The 26,733-nt window shown below is 35.7% G+C and overlaps 1 protein-coding gene across 3 annotated transcripts in view; it reads right to left on the bottom strand.

Moving 5' to 3' along the window:
• Positions 1 to 26,733, bottom strand: part of COP1 (COP1 E3 ubiquitin ligase) — a 226,819-nt gene that overhangs the window by 141,654 nt on the left and 58,432 nt on the right. For 2 of the 3 annotated variants that reach the window (XM_040263920.1, XM_040263921.1), the window contains exons 6-8: positions 23,387 to 23,455; positions 12,952 to 13,011; positions 9,552 to 9,628 (exon numbers count right to left, since the gene is read on the bottom strand). In XM_040263920.1, the coding sequence (XP_040119854.1) occupies positions 9,552 to 9,628; positions 12,952 to 13,011; positions 23,387 to 23,455 (206 nt within the window). The remainder of the gene's footprint in view (positions 1 to 9,551; positions 9,629 to 12,951; positions 13,012 to 23,386; positions 23,456 to 26,733) is intronic. The other variant, XM_040263922.1, reaches the window with a different exon arrangement.

Here is a 26,733-nt window from a genome sequence, read left to right as displayed (position 1 = left end):
TTCTACAAGCCAGGCTTCAGCAATACATGAAACGTGAACTTCCAGATGTTCAAGTTGGTTTTAGGAAAGGCAGAAGAACCAGAGATCAAATTGCCAACATCCACAGGATCATGGAAAAATCAAGAGAGTTCCAGAAAAACATCTATTTCTGCTTTATTGACTATGCCAAAGCCTTTGACTATGTGGATCACAATAAACTGTGGAACATCCTTCAAGAGATGGGAATACCAGATCACCTGATGTGCCTCTTGAGAGTCCTATATGCAAGTCAGGAAGCAACAGTTAGAAGTGGACATGGAACAACAGACTGGTTCCAAATAGGAAAAGCAGTATGTCAAGGCTGTATACTGTCACCCTGCTTATTTACTTCTATGCAGAGTACATCATGAGAAACGCTGGGCTGGAAGAAGCACCAGCTGGAATCAAGATTGCCAGGAGAAATATCAATAACCTCAGATATGCAGATGACACCATTCTTATGGCAGAAAGTGAAGAGGAACTAAAGAGCCTCTTGATGAAAGTGAAAGAGGAGAGTGAAAAAGTTGGCTTAAAGCTCAACATTCAGAAAATTAAGATCATGGCATCTGGTCCCATCACTTCATGGGAAATAGATGGGGAAACAGTGGAAACAGTGTCAGACTTTATTTTTTTCGGCTCCAAAATCACTGCAGATGGTGACTGCAGCCATGAGATTAAAAGACGCTTACTCCTTGGAAGGAAAGTTATGACCAACCTAGACAGCATATTCAAAAGCAGAGACATTACTTTGCCAACAAAGGTCTGTCTAGTCAAGGCTATAGTTTTTCCAGTGGTCATGTATGGATGTGAGAGTTGGACTGTGAAGAAAGCTGAGCACTGAAGAATTGATGCTTTTGAACTGTGGGCTGGAGAAGACTCTTGAGAGTCTGTTGGACTGCAAGGAGACCCAACCAGTCCATCCTAAAGGAAATCAGTCCTGGGTGTTCATTGGAAGGACTGAGGCTAAAGCTGAAACTCCAATACTTTGGCCACCTCATAAGAAGAGCTGACTCACTGGAAAAGACTCTTATGCTGGGAGGGATTGGGGGCAGGAGGAGAAGGGGATGACAGAGGATGAGATGGCTAGATGGCATCACCGACTCGATGCACATAAGTCTGGGTGATCTCTGGGAGTTGGTGATGGACTGGGAGACCTGGCATGCTGTGATTCATTGGGTCGCAAAGAGTGGGACATGACTGAGCGACTGAACTGAACTGATTAAGCCTTCTCCATGCTCTAGGCACTGATCTAATAATTTAAACTTCATAACACAGATAGATACTATTATCATTCCCATTTCTCAAATGAGGAAACAAAGCCACATTTGGCCCAAGTTAAAAAGTTAGAAAACAGGAGAATTAGAATGCAAAACCATGTAGTCAGGTTCTAGAATCTACATTGAATCAAAATGGTATGATTCCTAGGCATGTAGTATTCTACAAATAGAGTGAAGAAATCCTGGACTATTCCAACCACTTCACAGACACAGTTTAAAGAGAAAAGTTAAAAAACAGCAACTTAAAAAAATGAAAGTCAGCAATTACTTCAATTAATGTTAAATAAATAATCTGAAACTATTTTGAATAAATTATAAAAATAAATCCATCAAGAAGAAAAAAGAAAAAACAAGAAGAAAAATTTCAAAGCAGATATGATAGACAGAATGCCAGAAGAACTATGGACAGAGGTCATGACATTGTACAGGAGATGATCAAAACCATCCCCAAGAAAAAGAAATGCAGAAAGACAAAATGGTTGTCTGGTGAAGTGTTACAAATAGATGAGAAAAGAAGAGAAGCTAAAGTCAAAGGAGAAAAGGAAAGAATACCCATCTGAATGCAGAGTTCCAAAGAATAGCAAGGAGAGATAAGAAAGCCTTCATAAGTGATCAACGCAAAGAAATAGAGGAAAACAATAGAATGAGAAAGACTAGAGATCTCTTCAAGAAAACGAGAGATACCAAGGGAACATTTCATGCAAAGATGGACTCAATGAAGGACAAAAACAGTATGGACCTAACAGAAGCAGAAGCTATTGAGAAAAGGTGGCAAGAATACACAGAAGAACTATCCAAAAAGGATCTTAATGACCCAGATAACCATGATGGTGTGATCACTCACCTAGAGCCAGACATCCCACAGTGTGAAGTCAAGTGGGCGTTAGGAAGCATAACTATGAACAAAGCTTTTCTCCTTTGCCTTTCGCTCCTCTTCTTTTCTCAGCTGTTTGTAAGGTCTCGTCAGACCACCATTCTGCCTTTTTACATATCATTTTCTTGGGGATGGTTTTCATCACATCCTCCTGTACAATGTCATGAACCTCCGCCCATAGTTGTTCTGGCATTCTGTCTATCAGATCTACTTCAAAATTTTCTTCTTGCTCCTGCCATAGTTTGATGGACTTATTTTTATAATTTATTTGAAATAGTCTCAGATTATTTATTTAACATTTATTGAAGCAATTGCTGACTTCTATATTTTCAGGTTGCTGTTATTTTTAACTGTTTTAGTGGAGGTGATGAAATTCCACCTGAGTTATTTCAAATCCTAAAAGATGATGCTGTTAAAGTGCTGCACTCAGTATGCCAGTAAATTTGGAAGTGTCACTAGGAACAAAGCTAGTGGAGGTGATGGAATTCCAGGTCAGCTATTTCAAATCCTGAAAGATGATGCTGTGAAAGTCCTGCACTCAATACATCAGCAAATTTGGAAAACTCAGCAGTGGCCACAGGACTGGAAAAGGTCAGTTTCATTCCAATCCCAATGAAAGACAATGCGAAAGAATTCTCAAACTACCACACAATTTCACTCATCTCACATGCTAGTAAAGTAATGCTTAAAATTCTCCAAGCCAGGCTTCAGCAATATGTGAAACGTGAACTTCCAGATGTTCGAGGTGGTTTTAGGAAAAGCAGAACCAGAGATCAAATTGCCAACATTTGCTGGATCATGAAAAAGGAAGACAGTTCCAGAAAAACATCTATTTCTGCTTTATTGACTAGGCCAAAGCCTCTGACTGTGTGGATCACTGTAAACTGTGGAACATCCTTCAAGAGATGGGAATACCAGACCACCTGACCTGCCTCTTGAGAAACTATATGCAGGTCAGGAAGCAACAGTTAGAACTGGACATGGAACAACAGACTGGTTCCAAATAGGAAAGGGAGTACATTAAGGCTGTATATTGTCACCCTGCTTATTTAACTTATATGCAGAGTACATCATGAGAAATGCTGGGCTGGAAGAAACACAAGCTGGAATCAAGATTGCCGGGAGAAATATCAATAACCTCAGGTATGCAGATGATATGACCCTTATGGCAGAAAGTGAAGAGAAACTAAAAAGCCTCTTGAAGAAAGTTAAAGAGGAGAGTGAAAAAGTTGGCTTAAAGCTCAACATTCAGAAAACGAAGATCATGGCATTTGGTCCCATCAGTTCATGGGAAATAGGGAAACAGTGTCAGACTTTATTTTGGGGGGCTCCAAAATCACTGCAGATGATGACTACAGCCATGAATTTTTTAAAAGATGCTTGCTCTTTGGAAGAAAAGCTATGACAAATCTAGAGAGCATATTAAAAAGCAGAGACACTACTTTGCCAACAACGGTCCATCTAGTCAGAGCTATGGTTTTTCTAGTAGTCATGTATGGATGTGAAAGTTGGACAATAAAGAAAGTTCAGTGCCAAAGAATCTGCAATCAATGAGACTGCAGATGTATGAAGAGTAACTTTTACATTACTGCCAAGCAAATTTGCTTTCCGTGTTTTCCGTTTCTTTGTTCAAGTTGAACATTCCTAAAGATTCTTCAATGTCCTCCACTGCCTATGGCATCAAGTTCAACTCCTTTGCATGTTACAGGCCAGTGTTAACACATGCAGTCCTTAGTAATTATAACAATAAATGCGAAGTGTAGCAGAGATTTCTTAAGATCTGTTCATATCCATCTAACTTTGGAGATACGGAAAATAGCGTCAGGCTGTGTATGGAGAATTTTCTATATTGTAGAATTCTCCTCCTGGATAAACGGAAATGTTACGTTAAAAACTCTTTAGATGCAGCTGGAAAAGCTGCCACCCCCTCACTTGTCACACACTGTATGTTCATGGGGACCCTGGTGCTAAACCATCCACAGATGACCTGCTTCTGGGTCAGGCTTTCGTATATAGTACAGCAGCTACCTAGCTGTGATCTGTTGAAAGTCAGCCCTCAACACAAGGGTTCATAAAAGAAAAAAAAAATTTTTTTTTTTTTAAGAAAAAGGAAAAATAAGAAGAAGTAGTATAAAAAATTAAAACAAAACAAATCTCTAGGTTTATGTAGAAGATTTGTTTAGAATATATAATAAATTAGCAACAATCTGTAAGGCACAGAGTTAGACTTGACCATAAAAACATTTTAACTCCTACATTTTAATAAAAAGTTTTCTTGGGGAATTCTCCAGAAGTTTAGTGGTTAGGAATCCATGCATTCACTGCCAAGGGCCCAGGTTCAAACCTATTTGGGAAACTATTTGTATCCCACAAGATGTGTGGCACAGCCAAAATAAATAAATAAATAAAAATTAAAGTAAATAAAAATTTTAAAAGTTACCATCCCAAGTAAAATAAAGCAGTTGAACCAATAATAATTGCCAAAAAGTACCAAAAATGTAAGCATTATTATGTGAAGAAGCCATTGATACTTCTCTGGTTGTGGGTCAGCATCCAGCCAAAGACCCAATATGCAGTAATACAGAAGATGAGATCATTTTCATTCATTACTCCAAAGAGCCATTATAACCACCATCCACCCTTTCCCCACCACACACATTTTTCTTTTTTAAGACCCTGGAGAAGGCAGGGTGTCATTGGGGTAAGCATAACTGCACAGAGTTCTGTGTGAGTTAAAGAGTAATTTCTTATCCTAGTCCAGGAGCCATTACATAATACCAAATTCCTTGAACTTTATCAGTTTATTCAATCAAATTATAAAATTTACAAATTCACAAGGTACTGACCCACTAGTGTGTGTGTCTGTGTGTGTATATCTGTATATATATAGACACACAGATGTAAGAATATTCTTAATAATAGTTAAATAATTCTAGCATCCCTAAAGTGACCCCTTGCTTTTCTCTTCATTTGGATTTATCTGAACCTTTGTCAAAAATGACAGACAAATCAAAGTTTAAGTCTCAAATATATCTACTTAGAGTAGTGAAATAAAAGCAAAAGTGTCTTATATAAAGTCTTACCTATAAATTTTATTTATAAATATCCCTGTTCTATACCACAGAAAACTTAAATAAGCAATTAACAATTTAAACTTACGAATGTGTCTTTAGAAAATGAATTAAATATGATCAATAGCAAGTCTACTACTGGCAAAAGCATTTGAAAGATCAGAGATTCAAGATGAATCTTATTTACTATTTGTTTGGTATTTATTTACTACTTTACCACAAGAAATCAAGAGTTATCCTGCAAATTTAACTCTAGTAACTATCTGGATCATATTAAAGCATATTCACCTCCAAGCAAACAGTGAAGCTAATACATTATCTTTAAACCAGGTTCTTTGGAGTTCTAAAACCAGAGGTTAGCGAATAATAAATAACAGTTCTGAAATACTTGCTTGATTTAAAGACAAAGAATGAAGCAATTATGAGACAATTATTTCTAACACATAAATCACATCAATGAGATGCATTTTAAAAGTTACAAGCAAAACCACTGGCAAAAATGGCTTTGAAGACTAAAATCTAAACTTTAGACTTAGGTTTTTTCGGTCTAAGAATATTTTAATCTAAACCAAATTGTCACTGTCATTGTTGAGAAGATTTGACTAAAATGTTTCATATTCTCGGATTTTTTAAAAAAATGTCATTTGGCAAAAGCTAAAAAGGACTGTGCTTGCCTATCACTCTCTAATTTACTCATAATTTAATACAAAGAGCCACGTAACAAAGAAGTATAAGCTATAGTTTATCCTCTGAATTGTGAAGACTTCCTTCCTCAGAATCTAAAGAACTAAAAATGCCCTAAAAGCAGCAATCTTCAGGTTTGAACTAATTCTTGTAAGAAAAATTTGCAATGAATGAAGGCTTAAAAGTTTTACTAAATTTAAACTGATTTTATTAAGGAAATAATCACATACTCACCTCCAACTTCACTACCCCAATGAAGCCTGAGTTTTTTTTTTTTAAGATTAATTAGTTTACTTATTAAGTAAACTAAAGGTCATGCTTCAATCAAGTTCTCACAAGCTGTGAAAATTAAACTACATTCTAGGTGACACACACATTTACTCAAAAACCTATTTTAAGTTCTATTATGTATAAATGCTCATATAACAATGTGGGAGTGTAAGAAAACCCCAGTATTAACAGGATTATAGTACAGCAGGGGAAATCTGCCCAAACTAGCACACAGTATAGAACAGGAACAAAGTAGATAGAAAATGCTTTAAAAGCTGGTGGTTAATTCTATCTTGCACTTCCTTCCTCCACTTCATTTTCTAAGGGAACTGGTGTATCAAAAAAGAATAAAGCTCATCCTTGGCTGGATTCTTGGGGATGGCTAGAGGGTGGGTAGCTACTTAAGAGAGGAACAGAGGAGTTTCTCAGCAAAATAATAATATATAAGTAAAGTTACCCTAATACCCCATTTGGGGAGTTAAATTCAATTCTAAAGCACAAAAATAGTAGGCATACAAAAGCAATCTAAGCCAATTTAAATACAATGGGAAGTCACTGAATGATTTTAAGGAAAGTAACATGATGAGATTCCTCACAATACACTGTAGGAGTACAGTTAAAAGACTATTGCATGACTTTATGAGATACTTGGGGTCTAAACAAGGCAGCTGGAAGAGAACAGACAGGATATGACAATTACAGCCAATTATGGTATACAGAAGACAAATTCCTGGGGAGGGAGGTGTAATATCAATAGTTATATGTCTTCTGTTTCTCTTTACAATAAGCACATAACCCTCACCATAAACCCAAAATCAATGTAAGGGATTTACCCTGAATCCACAAAAAATGAATGAATCCACAAAAACTCTTTTTTAAAGTAAACCTCTTAAAAAGAGACCAAAACATTACAATGAGGAATAAGAACAAAATCTGGTATTTATATAATGATGATAATAATCATGGGGGGGGATTATATTTCAACTACATACTATTTCTTAAAAATAAAACAAACTTCAATATTGATAGCATAACATTCTTCCCATGTTTAATTCCACATCTTAATCTTAAGGGTCATTTCCCAAGAATATTCAAAGCTACCATTATTTTCTCAAGTGTCTCTCTCAAATCTTGTGATAAAGAACGTATTTTAAGAAAAAATCAAAACACTCTTGAAGAAAATATCATGTTTGCCTGTTTTCCCATCTTCAACTGTGAACCAGTCTAACTGACCACACCATCTGACAATAGTGTTCCATACGATTTTAGTAATTCAACAAAGTTTTCACAGACATCATGAATTCTTACATCTCTCATGAGACTGGCCACTTTATTGTACAATCACTTCTCTTCTCTTCCACTAATACAATCCTATAAAATCCAATAAAAAGTCCACCATTTCCTCTTTACGGATTCTTGCAATATTCCTAACATTCCTCCTAGGTTCCAACTGCAGGGGATTGGGAGAGACAGAAAGTCTTGTCTCTATCCTCTACATGTGAACCCCTGTAAGTATTTTATAATCTAAAACGACCCTACTCAAAACTACCCTGTGACTTTTTATTATCTCTTCTCTTCTCTTCATTCATGTGTCAGCTTTCTAATAGATCTAACTTCCTTCCTGCTGCTGCTGCTGCTGCTGCTAAGTCACTTCAGTCGTGTCTGACTCTGTGAGACCCCATAGATGGCAGCCCACCAGGCTCCACCATCCCTGGGATTCTCCAGGCAAGAGTACTGGAGTAGGGTGCCACTGTCTTCTGCAATGCATGAAAGTGAAAAATAAACTTCCTTCCTAGGATACTACTTATATGTCATGTACAAATATTATATTTTATTGTTTCTTATTTAGCATCTCCCTCAACCTGCCCCCCGCCCCCCCCACACACACACACCCACCCAAAGGGAAGTTCCATAAAGGGAGGGACTCTCCAGCTACATTCAACACTTAAAACAGTGCCCAGTGCATCAGAGGCATTAAATTTTAAAAGGCCAGTTAAATGAACATAATACTATATTGTTAATATGTTATTAAAAGTCACCAGTGAAAGATTAACAAAGATCAGTGAGAGATTAACAAAGACCAGGGCTTCCCTGGTAGTTCACATGGTAACAAAGACCTGGCCACAACAGATAGAAAGAAATAAAGTGATATGACAGACAGTGATATGATAATGAGAATTATCAGTTTATTAGAGAAGACATTGTGATATGACAACTTTTATTTGCCTGGATGCACTCACATAATAAATATTCCATTTACACAGATCCCACATATGTCAGGAAGTGAATGCTAAGCTAAAGATAATATCCCACAGACTGAATCATTCCCAAGTGTTTTAAAGAAAATAAAATATGGACAAAAACAAGCTGAATTACACAGGTAAAGTGACCCCAGAATCACTCAGCACTCATGCAGATTCTCAATAAAACGGTTAATTAAATATATTAAACACACCAGGAATGTTTTTTACCAGAATATTCTTTGTGTCCCTTCCCCACATATCATCCCAAACTAGATGTAAAATGGCTTTCCTGATCTGGCACTGGCCGTGAAGTTAGTGTAATCTCCTGTACTGTCACTGGACTGCTTGAAAATCCATGTGTTATACTAAAACTATCTGTCTAAAAAGATTCTGTTGGACCACAATCGTGAATGGATTAGCAATGGATTAGAAACATGTAAAATTTCTCTTGCTCTGAACACAACAAAAAAGTTCAAATGTTAGGTAGTAGATATTTCATCAATAGAACTTTAAATTTAATAAGGACCATAGAGATTCACCATATTTCACAAAAACATACTGAAGGAGGCCAGTCAACTACCAGTACTTAAAATCTAGGGAAACAGTCATGAGCAAGATATATGTAATTCCTGCTCTATAGAGAATAAAGAAGGGAAGACTTAATTAAATTAATAATGGGGAGTTATAAAGAAACTAGCAGAGATGTCTAAACAAACAGATCTACCTAGTTCAACAGGATAGTGGCAAAGTCAAAGGTATTAGTTTAACTAACTTTTCCATAATATTACAATTTCATTTTCTCAAATTATAGATTTTTAATGTCATCTGATTTTAATTCACAATATATTCAAAGCTATCATTATTTTGAGAAATCCACCAAACTTTCAATTCATTACTGAATTCACAGTATTATAATATTCTACTAACTGTCCCTGGCATGAAATTTAAAGCATAAAGGAAACGGATGGGCAATCTGAATCTCATTTCTACATCATGACCAAAAGTAATTTCTCAGGAGTTGTGTTCATCACATGGAAAAGGCTACCAAGGACTAATACCATATCTGCATTTTATAACATAAATCCAAAGCAATTACAGGTTTCAAGCTTTGTACCTGTGTGATGGAGAAGGAGCTTCAAATTGAGGCACTGTGCTATCCTCACTGACAGGAGAATATAAGCCGCTCATTTCCTGGAAGCACAATTATTAGAATTATAGCCACTGCAAAGAGAAGATGTATAAGTCAAAAGGAGCTATTTCTTTCTTTCCAATCCCCGGTTTTATCAGTTCCTTTTTGTCTCAACATCCAAATTTCTCAACGTTTCCTCTCCTTAGAGTACAAAAGCAAGGATATCTGAAACTTACGAGACAAGTCTTTTTTATGACATACATAAAGAACTAGAAATTCTTTAACAAATATTATTCATTACTAATGAAGCCAACAAATGCAGAAAAAGACAAATGTAAATATTTTTAATGAGACATACTATACATTATGTGAACAGTGAACTAGCTTAATCATTTTTAATCTAGGTGAGAACCTACTGATAAATATTAAGGTAAGTATCGCAACTGACTAAACAGACCTTTGTCGGCAGAGGAATGACTCTGCTTTTTAATACACTGTCTAGGTGTGTGTTAGTGTTAGTCAATCAGTCATGTCCAACTCTCTTCAACCACACAAACTGTAGCTCTCTAAGCAAGAATAGTGGAGGGGATTGCCATTCCCTTCTGCAGAGGATCTTCCCCACCCAAGGATTGAACCTGGGTTAGTCATAGCTTTTCTTCCAGGAGTAAGCATCTTTTAATTTCATGGCTGCAGTCACCATCTGCAGAGAGTCTGGAGCCCAAGTAAATAAAATCTGTTACTGTTTCCATTTTTTCTTCATCTATTTGCCATGAAGTGATGGGACTAGATAGCATGATCTTCGTTTTTTGAGCTGAGTTTTAAACCAGCTTTTTCACTCTCCTATTTCACCTTCATCAAGAGGCTCTTTAGTTCCTCTTTGCTTTCTGCCATAAAGGTGGTGTCATCTGCATATCTGAGGTTATTGATATTTCTCCTGGCAATCTTGATTCCAGCTGGTGCTTCAGCCAGCCTGGCATTTCGCATGATGTACTCTACATATAAGTTAAATAAGCAGGGTGACAATATGTAGCCTTGACATACTCCTTTCCCAATTTTAAACCAGTCCATTGTTCCACGTCCAGTTCTAACTGTTTTGTCTTGACCTGCATAGAGGTTTCGCAGGACGCAGGTAAGGTGGTCTGGTATTCCCATCTTGAAGAATTTTCCACCATTTTTCGTGATCCACACAAACGCTTTAGAGTCATCAATGAAACAGAAGGAGATGTTTTTGTGGAATTCTCTTGCTTTTTCTATGATCCAACACATGTTGGCAATTTGATCTTTGGTTCCTCTGCCTTTTCTAAATCCAGCTTGAACATCTGGAAGTTCTTGGTTCACGTACTATTGTAGCCTAGCTTGGAGAATTTTGAGCATTCCTTTGCTAGCATGTGAAATGAGGGCAACTGTATAGTTGTCTGAACATTCATTGGCATTGCTCTTCCTGGGGACTGGAATGAAAACTGAACTTTTCCAGTCTTGTGGCCCCTGCTGAGTTTTCCAAATTTGCTGGCACTTTCACAGCATCATCTTTCAGGATTTGAAATAGCTAAGCTGGAATTCCATCACCTCCACTAGCTTTGTTTGTAGTGATATTTCCTAAGGTCCACTTGACTTCACACTCTGAGATGTCTGGGTCTAAGTGAGTGATCCATCATGGTTATCTGGGTCATTAAGATCCTTTTTGGATAGTTCCTCTGTGTATTCTTGCAACCTTTTCTTAATAGCTTCTGCTTCTGTTAGGTCCATACTGTTTCTGTCCTTTATTGAGCCCATCTTTGCATGAAATGTTCCCTTGGTGTCTCTAATTTTCTTGAAGAGATCTCTAGCCTTTCCCATTCTGTTGTTTTCCTCTATTTCTTTGCATTGATCACTTAGGAAGGGTTTCTTATCTCTCCATGCAATTCTTTGGAACTCTGCATGCAGATGGGTGTATCTTTCCTTTTCTCCCTTGCCTTTCGCTTCTCTTCTTTTCTCAGATATTTCTAAGGCCTCGCCAGAAAACCATCTTGCCTTTCCGCATTTCTTTTTCTTGGGGATGGTTTTGATCACCACCTCATGTACAATATTAAGACACTCTGTCCACAGTTCTTCAGGCACTTTGTCAGATCTAATCCATTGAATCTATTCATTACTTCCACTGTATAATCGTAAGAGATTTGATTTAGGTCATACCTGAATGGTCTAGTGGTTTTCCCTACTTTCTTCAGTTTAAGTATGAATTTTGCAATAAGGAGTTTGTGATCTGAGCCACAGTCAGTACCCAGTCTTGTTTTTGCTGACTGTATAGAGCTTCTCCATCTTTAGCTGCAAAGAATATAATCAATCTAATATCGATATTGACCATCTGGTGATGTCCATGTGTATTGTCTTGTGTTGTTGGAAGAGGGTGTTTGCTATGACAAGTACATTCTTTTGGCAAAACTCTGTTAGCCTTTCCCCTGCTTCATTTTGTACTACAAGGTGAAACTTGCCTGTTACTCCAGGTATCTCTTGATTTCCTACTTTTCCTTCCAGTCCCCTATGACGAAAAGGACATCTTTTTTGGGTTCTATAAAGTTCTATAAAGTCTTGTAGGTCTTCACAGATTTGTTCTACTTCACCTTCTTTGGCATTAGTCAAAGTTATGGTTTTTCTAGCAGTCATGTACTAATGTGAGAGTTGGACCATAAAGAAGGCTAAGCACTGAAGAATTGATGCTTTTGAACTGTGGTGTTGGAGAAGACCCTTGAGAGTTCCTTGGACTGCAAGGGGATCAAACCACTCAATCCTAAGGAAATCAACCTTGAATACTCATTGGAGGGACTGATGCTGACGCTGAAACTCCAATACTTTGGCCACCTGATACAAAGAGCAGATTCATTGGAAAAGCCCCTGATGCTGGGAAAGATTGAAAGCAGGAGGAGAAGCAGAAGACAGAGGACGAGATGGTTGGATGGCATCACTGACTCAATAGATATGAGTCTGGGCAAGCTTTGGGAGATGGTGAAGGACAGGGAAGCCTGGTGTGCTGTAGTCCATGGGGCCACAAAGAGCTGGACACGACTGAGCAACTAAATGGCAACTGGATCATTACTGTTCAAATCACCAAAGTATAGAAAAACAGGATATATCAGTCTCTACTTTGAAAATATTCTTTGCAAACATTAAGAAAAGTAACATCCCTCTTGATGCAAATATTAGCTTTGTTTACTAATTGCTTAAACTCTAACTTTTGATCATTAACTCAGAGGAAAAGGGCTCCTAATAAATTATTGCAGAAATTATGCCTGTTACTTTCTATATAATGGAGACTAATCCCATTAATTTAAGGCAGCAATTTAAAGGAAAAGCAAAATTTTCATGAAATTGAAAAGCTACTTGAGATGTAAGAAATTCTTGATCTTACTTCCACTCTTTTGATATCCTCTTCCAAAACACTTAACTCCTTCTGAATCTGCTCCAGTTGCTGTAGATTAGAAAGGGAGGGAAAAAAAAAGCCTAAACCAAACCACACTGGCATCACCACAATCATAAAGTAATTTTACATTTAGAATATGATTTTTAGGAAATTGTGCACTAACGGTATATTGTAGGGGTGAAAAACTGCAGATAAAAAGCACTGCAAGTTCCTATGTTAAAAAGTAAATGTAAAGACTTAATATTTAAGAAAATAGTACTTTCTTTAATACAAAAATTGACTTTATGATAAAAATGTTAAAGATGAACAATAACAATATGATTTAATAAAAACAGAAGATATCCAAAGAACTTTTAAATCACCTCATTTAACTGTCAGCAATTAATATCAGCATGTCAGTTGTTAACCTCATTTTAAAAATAAAAATAAGTCTCAAAGATTAAATTCTACCACCCCAAAGCAATCACAAGTTACCCTCTTACGTATTTTTTAAAACATATTTAAGATTATGCCTCATCTTTGACATTTTGCCTATTGTACCATAACTTTTCTCCATGCCTTTAAAATGCAAAAATTTTAATTATCATATTTAATGATATATTTGACAATCAAGTAATTCTGAACCATGAGTCTGCATTTTAGATTATATGAGTTTACATTCCAAATTTTATTGAGATTATTAAAATGAAATTATTTAATCAAGAGAAATAGTAACTCTTCACTACATGAAACAAAACTACTTTCCAAACACTATCAAATTTAAATTTCTATAATTATTATATATAAGTGGCTGTCTTAATATAAGCCAAATATATCGAAGCCAATTTTATTTTTTGCCCATGTGGTGCAGCATGCAGGATCTCAGTTCCCCAAACAGGAATCGAACCCATGTCCCATGTTTTGGGAGCTCTGAGTCTTAACCACTGAACTTTCAGGGAAAAACCCCTGAGCCAGTTTTTAGAATATAAAATAATGATAATGAATATATTTATGTAATACTTATTGCCAAATGTGCAATAAGGAAGTATTACACAGGGAAATAAATCACAGAAAGATTAAGTGACTTGCCCAAGATCGCAGTAAGTACATAGCAGAACTAGAGTTGAAATCAAGGCAGCTCCAGGATTCATGCCGTTAACTACTATGCTATAACACTACTACTTGAAAATAGTACCTTATTATTTAACTTTATTTTACCTAGTAACTAGTAGGGGTAAACAGATTTTTAAGCATGTTTTCTTCTGAGGCAATATACAGACAGTTGATAATATATTAACTCAAATATTAACCAATCTTAAACATTTTGCTAAGTACTATGAAGAACAGGATTTAGAAAACTCTAGCCCTTGGCCTCATGGAATTCAGTCTAGGGAAGAGCTTCTGGGTTGGTGAACATGTAGGTTGGTGAGTGCATGAAGATGCTGGGAGAACGGCACACCCGGAGAGGGTATGGAAGCTCCATGCCCCTTCCCACATATCTCAGTTCTATTCTTTTACAATAAATTGATAATCCAGTAAGTAAACTATTTTCCTGTTATGTGATCCATTTTAGCAAATTATCAAATCCTTGGAGGGGGACAAAGGAACTGCCAGTTTATAGCCAGTAGATTAAATATACGAGTGACTTCTTGGACATGCAATTATGATCTGAAGGGGCAGCTCAGTCTTGTGGGACTGAATCCTCAACCAGTGGAATCTAGGGCAAACTCCAAGTAGAGAGTGTTAGATAGAATTGACCTGAATTGATTTCCAGGACACTCTGCTTATATCTACAGAGAACTGGAGAACTAGTTGGTATAAGAAATCACCTATACATTTGGTGGCCAGAAATATGGAGAGAGGTAATGAGTAAAGTAAATAAGTGTTCTCCTTTTAGGCATCAATATAAGACATTATAGTATGAGGAAGCAGAAGAAAGACAAAGGATAACTATTTTAAAAAGCAAAAAGAACAACTAGGCTAAATTCACTCTGCAAATGTGTTTCATAAACCAGAGAGGCAGAATCTAGAATAAAAGCATAAAGCAGAGACCAGGAGTGTTTTGGAAACACATGAAGAAAGTTCATAAAGCTGAACTGTCATTATCTAAATGAAAACAGACCACAAACAGGAATGAAAATTGACAAATTTCTGGATCAAATCTGCATTAACACTATCGTGAGTTTTGGGGGTACTAAAAAAAAATAATAATATACATAAGATGGAGGAATGCTACTTGAGAGCACAGTCCAAAGTCATCAATAGCAAGCACTCTCAACACAGTATACTGTATTACAACCCAAAGAAATTACTTTAAAATCTGAAAAGTGAAGAACAGAAATCTCTGAATAAGACTAAAACATAAAAGAATTCAAAAATAGAACCCCCTTTAATTGACATTAGCTTTGGTGCAGTTAGGTATCATTGGCACTCATTTATTTGACCTTCACTATGATTGAATAAGTACTCTTGCCTGGAAAATCCCATGGACGGAGGAGCCTGGTAGGCTGCAGTCCATGGGGTCACACAGAGTTGGACACGAATGAAGCCACTTAGCAGCAGCAGCAGCATGACTGAATAAAAACATGCTGAAGTATTAAATTCAGTATCTTAATTTTAGTTTTTAGGGCTAATATAATTAGAATAAATTACAGTTGCCAAGACCTTGTCAATTATCTGAAATATTCAAAACTGAACAGAAGAATACTGATAAACTTCCAGGAAAAAGAAAAGCTGGTTAAAAAAAAAAGTAGCAAAATTAATAATACTATACAGATATAAACAAAAAAGCACTAAAAATAATTTTTTTTTAAAAAGCACTGTATATTGATTAGAATATCCAATATCCGGAACACTGACAACACCAAAAGCTGAAAAAGATGTGTAGCAACAAGAACTCTCATTTATTCTTGTAGGAATGAAAAATTGTACAGCCACTCTGAAAGGCAGATTGGCAGTTTCTTTAAAAATTATACATATTCTTATCATATATGCCAGTAATCACACTCCTTAGTATTTACCCAAGTGAGTTGAAAACTTCAATTCCAAAAAAACACATTGATAGCAGCTTTAGTCATAATTAACAATACTTGAAACAACCAAGATGTCCTTCAGATGAATGGATAAACAGTGGTTCATAAAGACAATGGAATCATATTCAGTGCTAAGAAGAAATGAGCTTTCAAGTCATAAAAAAAAATGAGGAAATTTAAATGTGCATTACTATGTGGTATATGGAAAATCTCTGTACCATCTTTTCAATTCTTCTGTGAACTTAAAACTGCTCTAAAAAATGTCTTTAAAAAAATATAAATACAGTGAAGTAACTCTTAAAGAAAAAACATAATAAAAAATCAAAAGAGAAAAGAAACAAAAACATAATAAAATGGCAGGCTTAAACTCTTTTATATTAAATGTAAATGGTTTAAATACAAAATTATAAGACTGAGTCTGGCAGAGTGAATGAAAAACCTCTGCTATATATAAGAAATTCACCTCAAATAAGTCAGTGATACAACAAAGAACCAAAGATTCAGTAGGATACAAAACATTCTTACCACACTGTGCAAACTGCAGGAAACACATTCTTTACAAGCACGAATATTTCAAAATTTAATGAACTAACATGTGACAGTGCAAATATCATACTATAAAAACCAAATTATTTTCTGATAACAATGCAATTGTAACAGAAATCCATAATGGTTTTTTAAAAAGGTCTCCGTTGGTAGTACAGTAGATAAGAATCCACCTGCAAATGCAGGGGACATGGGTTTGATCCCTGGTCCAGGAAGATTCCACATGCCACGGGGCAATTAAGCCCATGCACCAGAACTACTGAGCCGGCTCTCTAGAGCCCATGAGCCACAATTACTGAAGCCTGTGTGCCTATCCTGTGCTCGGCAACAAGAGAAGCCACCACAATGAGAAGCCTGTGCACAGCAATGAAGAGTAGCCCCCACTTGACACAACTAGAGAAAGCCCACAGGCAGCAATGAAGACCCAACACAATCAAAAATAAAATAAGTAACTTCTTTTCAAATGAAAGAATCCCAATAGCCAAGTAATAAATTTATCTATAAATAACCCACAGGCCTAAGAAAAAGTATAAGGAAAATTAGAGACTACTTTGAACTAAGGAATAACAAACAAAATGCCATAACAAAATTATTAGATGCAACTAAAAGAACTATGGCCTGAAATGTGTATATTATTAAAAATAAAGTCTGCCTACTAATATGTATATCCAAGTTAACAAATTAGAAGAGAAACAACAAAGCAAAACCAAAAAAAGTAGAAGGATGGACAATGTAATTATAAGGAGGGTAATTAGAAAATGGAAAACAAAAATAAAATAGAGAACATAAACAAAGCCAAAAAGCTGGTTCCTGGATAAAACTCATAAAATTGATACAACCCTGAATCCCTGACATGACCTGGTCAAAACAAACAAACAAACAGAAAAATGTACAGCACCAATAAGCAGAGTCAGGAATGAAAGACATCACTAAAAACTCTAGCGGTATTAAAAGCTTAGTATTAAGACCAATCTAATACTAAAAAATTTGAAAACTAAGAAGAAACAGACAACTCTTAGAAAAAATATAACGTGTCAAAAATGATATCTAAAACAAAAATCTCTGAATAAGCAGTAAATGAATCTACAAAGTTTCTGCAAACAGGTCCATACAGCTTTTCCAGCAAAATCCTTAAACATTCAGCAAAGGTATTCATCCTAGATTATACAGATTCTTCCAGAAAACAGAAAAAGAGGATACATTCTCCAACCAATTTGATAAAATCAACTTTATAACAAAACCAGACAAGATCAGTGTGTAAAAAGTTAAAGAACAATCTTATTAATGAATATAGATGCAATAAGGGAGCCAAAGAGGGCAAACAACTGTCCTACTTATCTAGAATGCAGAACATTCAGTGATAAAACTAGAACACTCCTGGGCAAATCAGGACAGTTGATCACCCTAGGTGCAAAGTTGATTGAGTTTTTTAATGTTAAACAAATAGTGATCCATTTTAATATAATGAAAAAAACTTACATCATCTCAACTGCACAAAAATTCTGGAGAATACTCAACCCCCACTTACAATTAAAAAAAATTCTCTTAGGAAACTGGGAATAGAAACTTAGCTCCTTGAATGAGTAAAAAAAATACCTACCAAAAACCTACAGAAAACATCATACCTAATGGTGACACGTCGAAAGCTTTCACTTTGAGATCAGCACCAAGACTAGGATGCCCAGCTATCACTTCTATTCACCATTGTACCGGATATCCTAGCCAGCAGAGTAAGACAAGAAAAATAAATAAAGGATAAAAGGATCATAAAGAAAGAAACTAAACTGTTATTATTTGCAGATGATGATGTGTGCAAAGAAAATACAAAATAATCTACAAATAAATTATTAGAATTAATGATTTTAACAAAGTCACTGGATACAAAAAAAAAGTATGGTCAAAATCAACTGCATTTCTATATGCCAGCAATAAATAGTAAGAAACTGAAATTAAAGACACAGACATCACTTAGAATAGCATAAAAATGACTGAAGACCTAAGGACAACTCTAAAATAGATATATAAGAATAATATTCTGAAAAATATCAAAACTTCGGAGGCCATTTTGAAGGGCCTATATATACAAAGAGAAATACCATGTTCAACGGCTAGAGGGCTCAATACTGTAAAGAGAGCCTCCCAAATTGATCTATGGAGTCAAAGTAATCCCAATAAAAATCACAGCAGGTATACAATGGAAATGTATCAGCTGGTTTTAAAATTTATAGAGAAATACAAAGAGCTATGAATAGCTGCAACTTTCCTAAAAAAGAATAGTAACTTACTTCAAAATTCTAGTATTTAATACAATGTGGTATTGCCAGAGAGAGACAGACCAGTGGAGCAAAAGAGAGCCTGGAAACAGACCCATGTACGTATGGACACATGATGTATGACAGATGTGGTATTTCAAAGCAATGGCAAAAGGATGAACTTTATAATCAAGGATGCTTGGACATCTAGATATTCATATGAAAAATTCCCAAGTAGATTATAGATATACGTATGGAAAAAAAAAAGAATAAAAGATTCAAGCAGATAATATAGCAAAATGTCTTCATGACTTCAGGTGGAGAAGAATTCTTTACCTAATAGAAGGCACTAATTATAACAGGCAAGATTAATAAATTTGACTCCACTATAGACAGAAACTTCTCTTCATAAAATAGCATCATTAAGACAGTGAAAAAAGCAGCCCAATTAGAAGGGGAGAAAGATCTGCTATAGATAAGTACGTAGATAGAACAAAGAATTTTTATCTAGAATATATAAGCAAACCAGAAGGAAAATCAATGAAATAGAAAAGATGCACAAAGCTTAAACCAAGTACTTCATACATACACAAAAATCCAAATGGCCAATTAATAGTACTGAGTACTCAATCTCATTATCCATCAGGGAAATGCAACCTAAAACCAGAAAGAGATACCAATACATATCCCAAGATGAGCTAAACTGAAAAAAGTCTACTGATATCAAGTACTGGCAAGAATATAGTACAACAGGAACATTCCTACAATTCCTGCAGGAAGAGTAACCAATACAACCACTCAGGCATTGTTTGGCATTATCTACTAAATTTGAAGATGTACATATCCTATGACTTAATAATTCCATTTCTACATATGAAGCATTGAGATATATATACCTTGATAAGATATATATATAAGATAGTAACATTGTTTGCAATAACAAAAATGGTGTGTATTCAATTAATAGAATACTATACAACAACACGGAGAAGGCAATGGCAACCCACTCCAGAACTCTTGCCTGGAAAGTCCCATGAACGGAGGAGCCTGGTGGGCTGCAGTCCATGGGGTCTCGAAGAGTCGGGCACGACTGAGCGACTTCCCTTTCACTTTTCACTTTCATGCATTGGAGAAGGAAATGGCAGCCCACTCCAGTGTTCTTGCCTGGAGAATCCCAGGGACGGGGGAGCCTGGTGGGCTGCCGTCTATGGGGTCACACAGAGTCGGACACGACTGAAGTGGCTTAGCAGCAGCAGCAGCATACAACAACAAAAGGGAATCTATTATAGCCATATACAACAGTAGGGATGAATCTTAACAACGAGCCAAAGAGAAGAACAAAGTGAAAGTGAAAGTGAAGGCAGAAGTGCATTTATATTCATTCAAAAGAAGAGACTTATAAATTAAAAATACTTAAGACTTTAAAACAATAAAGAAAAACAGAGACATCAGAATACTGACTACCTAAAGGCAAGGGAGAAGACTATAATCTGGAAAGGGTAGGCAGAGAGCTTTACTGCTGCTGCTGCTAAGTCGCTTCAGTCGTGTCCGACTCTGTGCGACCCCACAGACAGCAGCCCACCAGGCTCCCCCGTCCCTGGGATTCTCCAGGCAAGAACACTGGAGTGGGCTGCCATTTCCCTCTCCAATGCATGAAAGTGAAAAGCAAAAGTGAAGTTGCTCAGTCGTTCCCGACTCTTAGCGACCCCATGGACTGCAGCCTACCAGGCTCCTCCGTCCATGGGATTTTCCAGGCAAGAGTACTGGAGTGGGGTGCCATTGCCTTCTCCGAGAGAGCTTTACAAGTCCTAGCAAAAATCTATCATTGGATCAGAATGGTGGTTACATGGATGACTGTGCTATGAATCTTTAAACTGTAGTTTGTTTTACAAACTTTTCTATGCTTTATTTTGTATAAAAATATTAAAATGCAATATATTTATATTCAAAATAAAACTTCAAACAAAACCAAAAGGAAACCAAGGTCCCTCAAAACTGTCCTATTACAAGGAATTAAAAAGGTACTACAAACGAACAAAAGTATATTTTAAAACTAAATTGAATGAAATGTAAGGCAAATTGTTCAAATGCTGGTACAAATTTGCACCAAGGAAACTGGCTTTTACATAGAAACTGGAGCCCTCTTGTTCAATCTATCTTTGAACAAAGAATAGCATGTTCATTTAAAAACATATATTTGTTAAGTGCTGTGGGTAGGCTGGCTCTAAGACAGCCTCCATAGAGTCCCACCTCAGAATCCATAACCTGTGTAATTTCCTATTTGTGTGGGCTGGACCCAAAAATTCACTTCTAATAGAAAAAACAAAACATTTGTTGAGATGTAACTTTCAAGATTAAGCTACAGAAAGCATGTGACTGCATCTATAAAACTCTCTCATTTTCTTACTTTCTCACTCTGAGGAAGTCAGCTGCTATGGAGTAAGTTATCTTATGGAGAAGCCCATGTGGTAAGAATTTGGTATCTCTTCCCAACAGCCAATGAGTCAATTTGGATGCATTCCTATCCCTGTAGAACCTTAAGATATCTGCTGCCCTGGCCAACACCTGGGTTGCTTCGCTTGGTGAGAAACCCTGAGCCAAGGCACTCAGTTATTCTACACCAGGATTCCTGACACTAAATAGTAAATATTTGCTGTTGTTAAGCCATTCATTTTGAGGGTAACTTGTTACACAGAAATAAATAATTAATGAAAATGCCTACTCTGTGCCTTGTACATTCCCTTCTCTTAATAAAGAGAATCAATAGAAAAAAAAAAATTAAATCTACAATTCTAAAAGCAAGATGTGACACTTGAACAAGTAAGTATGTTAACTCTGAAAAGTAGATTCAACTGCCCTATTAGAAGTTCTGCATAAAATCACAAAGCTAATTTCCAGAGTCTGAAAGCTAATCTTGAGGAAAAAAACAATCAAAAGCAGTAACTGACCCCCTGGTAAATCTGTATTACTTTATAGTTATATGCTATATCCTTCCTGCCTGAAACAATTTCAAATCTAAATATGTTGCAAACATTAAGACACTCTAGAGAAGTGTGAAAAATCTCAGAGAGAAAAGAAAACCTTAATAATTCAGATCATAGATAATAATCAGCCATTTCATTTAATCCCCAGTTATCCTTATGTTTGGACTGTTCACTTAATTGATTCATTATCAAGTAATTTCCTATGTCTTAATTTCATTCAATGAGTTCAAAGTCTAATATAAAAAGAACCACATAAAACTACTGCAAAACAATCTGATGTTGTTTTAGGAGGGGAAAAAGTATATAGGAAATAGAAAAAAACTATCACTTTTCCAAACAATTTGCTATAGCAATGATGGTTGGGTACTGAATTAATAATTTTGCTTCCATATGTCATAAAAGGTTCAGCTTTATTACTTAAACTATGGTTCAAGGACCAAGAGCATCATCATCTGGAGCTTGCTAGAAATGCAGATTTTTAGGCTCCAGCACACACCCTCTTCATCAGAACTTGGATTCTAAGAAGATCCTCAGGTGATTCTTAAATTAAAGTTGAAGATAAAGTACCCACCAAAAAAATAAAAGTCATTTAAGTATATATAAATCTTTAATTCATAATGAAAATAATTTTAATAGATATTAAAACATATTAAAATCACAACTGCTACCTCAGCAAAAGTTAAAGGAAAATACAATCATAAACCATGTGAACAACATTTAGCTATAAACAGAAGCATATCATGGAAAAATCCAATCTGAACAAAGTAAAAAAAAAAAAAAGCTAAAAATAGACATCATGAATAGTCAAAAAAAAAGTGGAATATCGAACTAAGATAATATAAAGTTCTGGCAATGCACAGTTATCAAAATAAGTTCTCATCTTTTTACTTTCAAAAAATAATAAAGACTGCCTAAAGCCTAAAATACATGGTTATATTTTTTGAGTGAAAATGACCTAATTAAGACAATTGAAAGTAAAAATGTAAGTAAGATTTGAGTCAGTTAGGAATTTAAATATAAAAGAGTTTTCAAAGTTATTTTAGCATGCTACTGAGAATACAGGATTTTATCTTTCGTTTTCCCATATTTTGTACTATTGTGAAATGACTTTGACATGTTTAAATGCTTAGTTAGCACACTATGGTTATAAAATTGCTAATAAAAAGTTATTTTTTAGTTATCCTGCATGGCTTACACTTTCCAAGTCCTAAATAGGTAGCTATATTTTTATTTGTTTTTACTTGTTTTTCCTCTCCAGCATGCATTTTAATCATAGGAAAACTGTAACTCCTATGTTTTCTTTTCAGGGTGAAAGCTTGAGCCTAACTGTCATTTGAGCCTAACTTTTCATTCTTTGTACCTATTCTTTATAGCTTTGAGGTAATGACATTATTTTCAAATCTACAGAAAACGTTCTAACTCATCTCTAAAAAGGGATTTTTAACATATCAAGTTGCAAAGGTAAAAGAAGTTAAATAACAAAGCTTAAAAAAAAAAAACACAACTCCTTGAAACTCAAATGCTTTCAAATATTTAAATAAAAACTTAAGCCTGAAGTGCTTTCACAAAAATGGGGACAAGAATCAACAACAGTAAAGAAACATTATGTAAAACACACAAAATAATATACCTCTCTCTTATTTCTTCTTGCAACCTTGAGGAATTCCATAAGGATCTGTAGTTGGGCTGCATGTGATTCCTATAATAGAAAATTATAATTGTTCTTTTAAAATACAACTTTGAGCTCAAAGTCTTCTTTAACACCACAGTATAATCAGTATGAAGCAACTTTATTCATCCATTTAAGTTAGTCTCACTTCTATTTGGTCAGTTTCTTACTTGCTAATTGGCATTTTTAAAAGCAAGCCATTACGGGCTTCCCCAGTCACTCCAGTGGTAAAGAATCTGCCTGCCAATGCAGTAGACACGGGGTTCAATCCCTGGTCCAGGAAGATCCCACATGCCATGGAGCCACTAAGCCTGAGAGTCACAGCTATAGAGCCGGGAGCCACAACTACTGAGCCCACACACCATAGAGCCCATCTCCGTGACAAGAGAAGTCACCATAATGAGAAGCCCTCAGACCACAGCTAGAGAGTGGCCCTTACTAGCCAGTCAAAATGTGAAGCATCACTGAGGTATTGTACATACTACAAAAAAGCATAGCCACTTTGGCTTGCAGGATCTTAGTGCCCAGACCAGGGACTACTCAGCCCCTTGGCAGTGAAAGCAGAGTCCTAACCACTGGACAGGCAGGAACTCCCCACTTCACTTTCAATGAACTGAAACTAGCTCAAGCAACAAATGAGCTCCAACTCAGCTAAATTCCTGATCAGACCAAAGAGGTCAACCTCTTATCCTTGCTTCCTGACAAAGGAAAAGACAAGACCATTCAGGAAAAAAGTATTAACCACTTTAGTCTATCTATACTGCTCTTGAATATAGAACATCTAAGACATATTTTTAAAATTACAGGACATGAAAAGAAGTAGGAAAGTCAAGAGAAATAAACAGGCTAAAAGAACAAAATTCACCAAAGACTCACATGCTGGGATGAGCAAAAAAAGAAAAAAAACACTTTAAAATATTTCTATATATTATTAAAGAATTAAAAGAAAAAATGGACATGAGTGAAAAAAACAGACAATTAGAAAAGAACTGAAAAATCAAAGTGTAAATCCTAGAAATGAAGAATACAGTCTGAAATAAAAAAATTTAAAACAAAATGACTTCAGATAAAGTTAGGAACAGATGGACAGAGCAGAGGAAAGAAATAACAAATTCAAAGACAGAGGAAAAAAAAAAAGAAGAAGCACCAGAAAAATGAGGGATAATATGAAAAATAATACATATGATTGGAACCCTAAGGAAAAGCAGGGATAATATGAAAAATAATACATATGATTGGAACCCTAAGGAAAAGCAGAGAGCACAGGGCTGAATAACATTCACATGTTCAACAAACAGATCCTCTTGTTCTGTGAAACACAACCAGAATAAACATTTTTTAATGAAACCTACGAATACCATAGTCAAACTACTGAAAACCAATGTCAAAAAGAACATCGTAAGAGCAGCTAAAAAGGATACTATCTTAAGGGGAAGAACAGTAAGAATGACTGAAAACTTCATCAGAATCAAAGAAGCAAACAGAAAATGAAAATATATCAATAAGGTGCTAAAAGGAAAACGAAAAACTAGACTTCTATGAAGATCAAACCTATCAGCTCCACAAGAAACAGAAAAGAAATCATCCAGACAGAAGGGAAACGACTCGGATAGAACCTCATCTACAAGAGAAAATAAAGACATCTCAAAGGGTAAATACATTGGTTCAAAAGGGTCCTTTTCTCTCCTTTTTTGCAACATATCTTCAAAAGGCTAGTGACTTTTCAAAGCAAACATAGGTGGAGTTTATAACATTTATAATTTGAATCACAAAAGGCAGGAGCTTGGTAAATTGAAATACTATAAGGTCTTACATTTTCCAGAAAATGGTATTTAGTTGACCCTTAAACAATTCAGGTTAGAACTGCATGGGTCCACTTATACACAGCATTTTTTCAATAAATACAGACTATAGTACTACATGATTCACAGTTGGCTGAATACAGATGGTGAATTGTGGATATGGAGGGCAGATTATAAAGCTAGATTCAGATTTTCAAATTCACAGGGGTCAGCATGTCTACTTACTGCATTGCTTAAAGATCAACTGCATATTTAATGCTGGTCTGCATAACAATGTCCTGGAACTGTTATACTATAAACTCAAGTTTGATTGTGAAAAGTGAAAGAGGAATTCTGTAATCCTTAGAGAAAACACTAGAAATATAATAATTATAAGCAACATGCAAAAAATAGAGACAATAATATGCTAAAATGAAATCCTGGAAATACAATGCTCTCTAAAGAGAAGAAGAAACAGAAAATAAGGAATATATGGAAAACCAAAAAACAAATACAAATGTGATGAGCTCAAACCCAACCACACCAATGATCATATTACATTTAAATGAACTTAAGCATTTGAATTAATAAGCTTATTAGAGATCATTAAAAATTCAACTATATACAGTTAAGAGACACACTTTTTTTTTTACTATACAAAAGCTTTTATTTTTTTAATATATATTTATTTATTTTAATTGGAGGCTAATTACTTTACAATATTGTATTGGTTTGCCATACACTGACATGAATCCACCACGGGTATACATGTGTTCCTCATCCTGAACCCCCCTCCGACCTCCCTCCCCATCCCATCCCTCTGGGTCATCCCAGTGCACTAGCCCTGAGCACGCTGTATCATGCATCGAACCTGGACTGGTGATTCATTTCACATATGATAATATACATGTCTCAATGCCATTCTCCTAAATCATCCCACCCTTGTCCTCTCCCACAGAGTCCAAAAGATTGCTCTATACATCTGAAGAGACACACTTTTAAAATATAAAGGCAACAATAAAACGGAAGTACAAAGATACAGAAGAATATACCATAGAAATGCTAGTCATAACTAAACTACTTAAGCTATATTATCAATAACATAAGAAAATATAAAAACAGACTTCAGAACACAGTCTATTTCCAGCATTAAATGTATACAATCCACAGTGACATAGGGGATGATTCATCCAGAAAACACCTAACATGTAACACAATCCTAAACATGTATGTACCTAATAATGAGCTTCAAAATACATGATGCAAGAATCATAGAAACCAATGAAAAATAAATAATCAAAAATAGTTTTAACAAATCCCTGGCAACCCACTCCAGTATTATCATCTGGAAAATCCCACTGACAGAGGAGCCTAGTGGGCTACAGTCCACAGGGTTGCAGAGTTGGATACGACTGAAATGACTTAGCACACATCAATAACTGATGCAGCAAGGAAAAAAAAATATCTGAATAAGAGTTCCAAATAATAGCAAGGAGAGATAAGAAAGCCTTCCTCAGTGATCAATGC

Source organism: Oryx dammah, unplaced genomic scaffold, assembly GCF_014754425.2.
Source record: "Oryx dammah isolate SB20612 unplaced genomic scaffold, SCBI_Odam_1.1 HiC_scaffold_21, whole genome shotgun sequence".
In the NCBI taxonomy this organism is placed as follows: domain Eukaryota; kingdom Metazoa; phylum Chordata; class Mammalia; order Artiodactyla; family Bovidae; genus Oryx; species Oryx dammah.
This window is presented reverse-complemented; position numbering and strand designations above follow the sequence as displayed.